This window comes from Limulus polyphemus, unplaced genomic scaffold, assembly GCF_000517525.1.
Source record: "Limulus polyphemus unplaced genomic scaffold, Limulus_polyphemus-2.1.2 Scaffold6490, whole genome shotgun sequence".
Classification (NCBI taxonomy): domain Eukaryota; kingdom Metazoa; phylum Arthropoda; class Merostomata; order Xiphosura; family Limulidae; genus Limulus; species Limulus polyphemus.
This window is the reverse complement of record NW_013672100.1, coordinates 1-6,654: the sequence shown is the minus strand read 5'-3', so window position 1 is coordinate 6,654 and position 6,654 is coordinate 1. Positions and strand designations below refer to the sequence as shown.

Below are 6,654 nucleotides of genomic sequence, written 5' to 3'. Positions count from 1 at the left end.
TCGTAAAGTATTAGTATTTGTGTAAAATATTCCTATACAAAATACTGTACAGTAACTTGTAGCAGTGTTTAACTATTTGCTTGAAATATTATAAATAAATATTAAAAGGTCGTTTTTCGATACTATAAATCAGAATAATAGATTAAATATTAAATTCCGTTGATAAATTAAAAACGAGACTAAATAAGAATTATATAAAAGATAATTCCAACAACAAAATCAATGTCAGAAAATTCACATTTTATTCATTAGTAACAATGTTTAAAATTATAAGTAACATTGAGATCACTTCAAATTAGGTTAAATAATTCACATTTTATTCATTAGTAACAATGTTTAAAATTATAAGTAACATTGAGATCACTTCAAATTAGGTTAAATAATTTTCATCAAATCAAAACGTTTTTGAAAAATAACTCTTGTAATTTCAGTTGAGAAATTTAGTTAAATGTTTCTATTTTTCTGTTATAATAAAAATTAATAAAATACATTCTTAGCTCGTGATTTGGATTCACTGTTACTATGGCATACGTGTTTCGTTGAGCTTAACATTGAAAATGTAGTTTCGAATCCGTGAACTCCTTTCGTGTATCAATTTTCGACTAATTTTTTTAATTCATCTACTCGAAGTTGTATGTTTAGAAATAGTCAATTTTGTAAAAGATGGATTTATATCATTTTTAAAAATTGAGAAAAAATGAAACTTAAATAGTCGTGTTACATTTTACAAACATTTTGTAGGATATTTTCAAAAACCAAACAAATTTCTACGAAATTCAAAGAATAAAAAATAAAATAACGCAGCCTACGAGAACATTTTAAAATATCTTTTGTCTCGTTTATGTGTAATTTGATATCTAAATTTTACTTCATTGTTTATATTCTTCCATTAATCTAGACAGGCCAATTACAAACTTTTAGATTGGGGTCAAATTCTAGCCCTGAAGGACATAATTTCAAGTGTGGAAAACCATGTGCACATTGATAAAAATATTTTTTCTCTCGGGGGTGAGAAAATAATCCGTAATAGCTGGGACATATGAATGGTGTTTTTGTTGAGTATGGGGTTTTACTGCTTGTCTTTCCTGGTTGTTGAGTGCTTGAAGTCTCTGAAATAATTCAAAAGGATCAGTTATATTTATGAAAGTAATATGAACCTCAGTTTTGTACTTTTTAAATTAGTAACAAAAATATTATAATATTTGATTTTTTTTTCAATATCAGCTATTTCAAACGTTATTAGATTAAGTAACAGATAAGTTACCTAGGTGAGTCCGAGGGTTGGTAATGTAAAAATTTGGTTTCGGTAACCATGGTGGGCACAGCACAGATAGCCTATTGTGTAGCTTTACGCTTAGGAACAAATCATTTATAATAATTAGGAATGAGAGGACTAGTTTATTTGGTTAGATAATACACTTTGGAGACTGGGATATCTTTGGATTGGTTAGAATATGTGGCTATAAATACTGTCGTGAGCTACCAATTCATTATAGTATTAAACTACATGGTTTGTAATTGATTTCTTTAGAATGTAATAAGGATGTACCATCCCACATGAGTTAGGATTGTTGTTTGAACTGTGCTTACCGTTGCTATTTCTGCCGCTTCCTGTGACCACCTGGGAAATACTGTGGTAGCACAATGATCGGAAGAGATGTTTATTTAGACTGCATAACGACTATCTACATTATGACTTTTAAGACCATCACAACATTCACTCTTTAATGCCAGATAAAATGCTACTATTTTTTAGAAGCTAGTAGAAAGCACATACCAGTAGAATCACACCTGCATAATATTGTGAGATAACTTGTTGATGGAAATACTATCTGATTATTAAATTCATCGAACAATTAATATCTGATACGGTCAATATTTATCCTAATAGTAATATTGCAAGCACAGATAGCCTATTGTGTATCTTTGTGCTTAACTACAAACAAACAAAAAATTACTTAAACCCAGCTATTAAAACGTTCAGTATTATCCATACAAATTGTACATAGAAGTCAAGAAATGCTTTTCAATTGAAGATATGACAGAAAAAGAAATAGTAAGTATTAGTGTTTAGATATTTCTGAGATGGTTCCTTATTGCTCAGAGAGAATTTTACTTCCTAAACCATATTAGAAGCAAGAGAAGATGACTCATACAGACGGTCATTTTAATTCATTTTCTTAACCTGCGTTTAAGGTTGTACATTGTTCACCCATGCCCGTCTGAATTTGTGGTTTTATGTAGAACTGTAAACATAAGAATTACACGTTGATAGATCTTGATGGTGTTTAACTTATAGTAAGTTTGTTACACGTTCGCCAGGAGTTCTAATTTTAACATTACATTTTCTAAAACGTTTTCACTGAAAGTGGAATACAAACTAAAGTTATGTAAACATCATAAATTATATATCCAGGATTGAAGATGCAATTCAAGAAATGGTTATCCAAAGCAAGTGATGGAAGTGTAAAGTACATTGTGGGAAATAGGCATCTGAGTAAAGCGGTAAACGTGTGATATGCAGGCGTATTATATTTTTCTACCAGCTTTTATTAATGTAGGAATTATAAAAAAAATCATATAGTCTGTAGTTATGCAGTTTTAGAATAGACACGCGATCCAAGAAAACCAATGAATTATTTCGTTCTAGTTTCCTTTGTTGTTCTCTAGCAAATGGTATTTACTTTACCTTGTCCTCATATTGCTGCACCTTCAAACATTATGTAGGATAGGTTATCGACAGCATTTTCCTTCACTGGCCGAATAGATGATATCTAGAGGTTACAGTCCTTATATGTTGTAAGAGAACAACTAGTGACGTTGTGATGATTATAATTTATATTTGTTAATCTAATAATACCATATATGTTAGACAACAATTTGGAAAGTGGATATTTGAATCATGTGATGAAGGTATAAGGCACATTTCATGAGGTGTTTTTAGTTAATTACGTATAGGGCGCAATGCACAAAATTTATTTAACTATTGTTAATGTGCATGCGTAAGTAAGTTCCGGAATGAAATGATAAAAAATTTAAGGCTCAATTTGGAAGATGTAAAGTGCTGTACGTTTAAATAAAGTGATGAAAATTTAGCTAACAATATGGAAAGTGTCTCTTGCATTAAGCGGGTTTTGCATTTGACATAGGTAAACGAACTTTAACTGCTTACTTATTATCTGTTTCCAATTATAAGCTTGAAAAACATATAATTTTAGCCTATCTAGGTTTAGCGATTATTTTCTTGACCACTTTCTAGCTTCCTTTTACCTATATAAAAATGACAATATATCCATGTTAACATGCTGCTTAGAAATACGTGACAATGTATACATGTTAACCTGCTGTTCAGAGATACATGACAATGTATACATGTTAACATGCTGCTTAGAAATACGTGACAATGTATACATGTTAACCTGCTGCTTAGAGATACATGACAATGTATACATGTTAACCTGCTGCTTAGAGATACATGACAATGTATACATGTTAACCTGCTGCTTAGAGATACGTGACAATATAAACATGTTAACCTGCTGTTCAGAGATACGTGACAATATATACATGTTAACCTGCTGCTTAGAGATACGTGACAATATAAACATGTTAACCTGCTGTTCAGAGATACGTGACAATATATACATGTTAACCTGCTGTTCAGAGATACGTGACAATATATACATGTTAACCTGCTGTTCAGAGATACATGACAATATAAAAATGTTAACCTGTTGCTGAGAGATACATGACAATATATACATTTAACCTGCTGTTCAGAGATACATGACAATGTATACATGTTAACATGCTTCTCAGAGATACATGACAATATAAACATGTTAACCTGCTGCTGAGAGATACATGACAATGTATACATGTTAACATGCTGCTTAGAAATACATGACAATGTATACATGTTAACCTGCTGCTTAGAGATACATGACAATATAAAAATGTTAACCTGCTTTTCAGAGATACATGATAATATATACATGTTAACCTGCTGTTCAGAGATACATGATAATATATACATGTTAACCTGCTGTTCAGAGATACATGACAATATATACATGTTAACCTGCTGTTCAGAGATACATGACAATATAAACGTGTTAACCTGCTGCTTAGAAATACGTGACAATATAAAAATGTTAACCTGCTGTTCAGAGATACATGATAATATATACATGTTAACCTGCTGTTCACAGATACATGACAATATATACATGTTAACCTGCTGTTCAGAGATACATGACAATATAAACATGTTAACCTGCTGCTCAGAGATACATGACAATATATACATGTTAACCTGCTCCTCAGAGAAATAAGAATCACTTACTTGTCGGATTTATTTTGTCACCGCAATCAACAAAATTAGGAAGTTCACACATTGCTTCACTCTCAAGATACAGTAAATCAGAAGGACACGTTTCTAAATAGGGTTTGCTTTGGAAACATAAGTAATACTGATGGCAGTTCTTTGGGTGGGGGAAATAACCCCGTTCCACAGGGCAGACAAAAGGTTCATCTTCGTTTTCAGGTACGACCAAGCTTAATCCATGAACTGTAAATGACATAAAGACTATTTATTTTAACCACGTAATGAAATATATTATTATCTGATTTTTAACGTAAATCTTTTAATCTACCTTGATCTTTACCTTCGAGTGTCCTAATTCTCTTTACTCTTTACGTAAAGTGCCATTTAATAACCCTATTAGAAACACATCACTCTTTCAGAAACGTTTCTTTATGTTTGATAGGGTTTGATGGTTAGGGTGCTTGACTTGCAATCTGATTCGAATCCACATGACCAAACTTGCGCGCCCTTTAAAAGTGGGGGCGTCATAATGTGACAGTCAGCTTCACTATTCATTAGTAAAATAGTAACCCAAGAACTGGTTGTGTTGACTAGTTTCCTTCCCACTACTCTATTATTGCTAAATTAGGGACTGCTAGCGCAGATAGCCCTCGAGTAGCTTTGGACGAAATTCAAATCAAACCTCTGTTTGAAACTTAGAGATCTTAACTGGCAAGTGAACTGGTGATATTTATTTCTGTTATGTCTTTAAATGTACCTGTTCAGATATTCTCTAGCTTGCTATTTTTTAACTTCTGGATTACATCGAATACTTTTACAACATATTATTAGGATTCTGGGATAATTTCAGCTTCTATAACACGAAAATGTTACCACTAAGCGATCGTAATAATGTAACTATTTTATTTCTTTATTAAATGCCTTTTTTTTAAAGTTAACTATGAGTTTTCGACGGTTTTACCGGACCTTTCATTGGACAACAGAGCACTGACCAATTCAAATTCGTCACTAAAGAAAAAGTATTTAACGTAGAGAAAAGTCCCAGTATTTCTACATATCAATTAATTAAAAACGTTATGAGTTTTAAAAAACATTTACTGTAAATTTTCGTTATCATTTATTTTACAAGTATATCCTTACTATTGTATGTTTTGTGGAAACGAATTTCAACTAAATCGTGTTTCACTAACATTGTGAAACCCATCGAAGTACTATCCATGGTTCGTCGTAAAGTTAAGACTATTTTTAATCTTTCTTACAGTGCAACTTTAAACGCTAATTAAACCGATTACTTACTTGAATGCAAATTGCAGACTGGTAAGATAACCAAAATCAGACGCAGAATTGTATTCAACATGTTGATACAAAACTTATTTTAGGTTAGTTCCGAAAAATTAAGTTTTTTTTTGTTTTTCTTACGTGGCCTTGTCTTACAGTGTTGGACAAAGTATTTTTATACTGATGTCAAACATTTATCTGACGTCGTATTTCGAGTGGATAATAAATCATTCGTACGTAAAGATAATAAAATACGTCAGATATTAGTTTTGATACTTATGGAAACTGGCAAATAAACACCGTGGTAACCAACATTTTGATTCATGTGAAACTTTGTCTTATGATGTAATATACGCATTACTTAGCCTCATAAATATCTTTATACTGACTGTCCCACAGTTTCAACAGTTGTTAATGCTCTAAGGCAAGTATACGTTCTATTTACATATTCAAAGATTCGTAGATAAGTTTTATTATGAGGCAATAATTCATGATAAAATTACATTCGACTGAAGGGATATTTAGCAAAGTCAGGGCAAGTTACTATCATCGCCTCTGTGACGTGATGGAAACCATTTAAACAAAATAGGCCTATCATTTCAGCTTATAATTTGTTGTAAAGTTACCTAAGTTTGTGAAATAACAGTTCATTATTTTTTTTTTGTTGTGTGTGTGTGTGTATGATTTTTGCGCAAAGCTACACGAGGGCTATCTGCGCTAGCTGTCCCTAATTTAGCAGTGAAAGACTAGAGGGAAGGCAACTAGTCATCACTCTTGGGCTACTATTTTATCAACGAATAGTGGGATAGACCTCCACATTATAACGCCCCCACGGCTGAAAGGGAGAGCTTGGTGGGATTCGAACCCATTGTGGGAAAAGTTTGCTTTGAATAAAGAAAAAACACTTTAATGAAATAGAAGCTACATATGGAACAGATATAATAATGGTCATAAATAACATATGAATATAGTAGAATGGATAAGCTATAAGCTTATGAACGAAAATCGTTAAGAAGAGGAAAAGTCTTTGTTAAGTAAAGTAGATTTAT

At 31.9% G+C, this 6,654-nt stretch overlaps 1 protein-coding gene across 1 annotated transcript; it reads right to left on the bottom strand.

Annotated features, from left to right (window-relative positions):
• Positions 1-219: 219 nt before the first annotated feature.
• LOC111089515 (probable endochitinase) lies at positions 220-5,779 on the bottom strand. The gene is made up of 3 exons (XM_022402160.1): positions 5,624-5,779; positions 4,346-4,570; positions 220-1,109 (listed from the first exon to the last, which is right to left on the bottom strand). The coding sequence occupies exons 1-3, from the start codon at positions 5,682-5,684 to the stop codon at positions 895-897; spliced, it is 501 nt and encodes a 166-aa protein (XP_022257868.1). The 5' UTR covers positions 5,685-5,779; the 3' UTR covers positions 220-894.
• Positions 5,780-6,654: the final 875 nt, after the last annotated feature.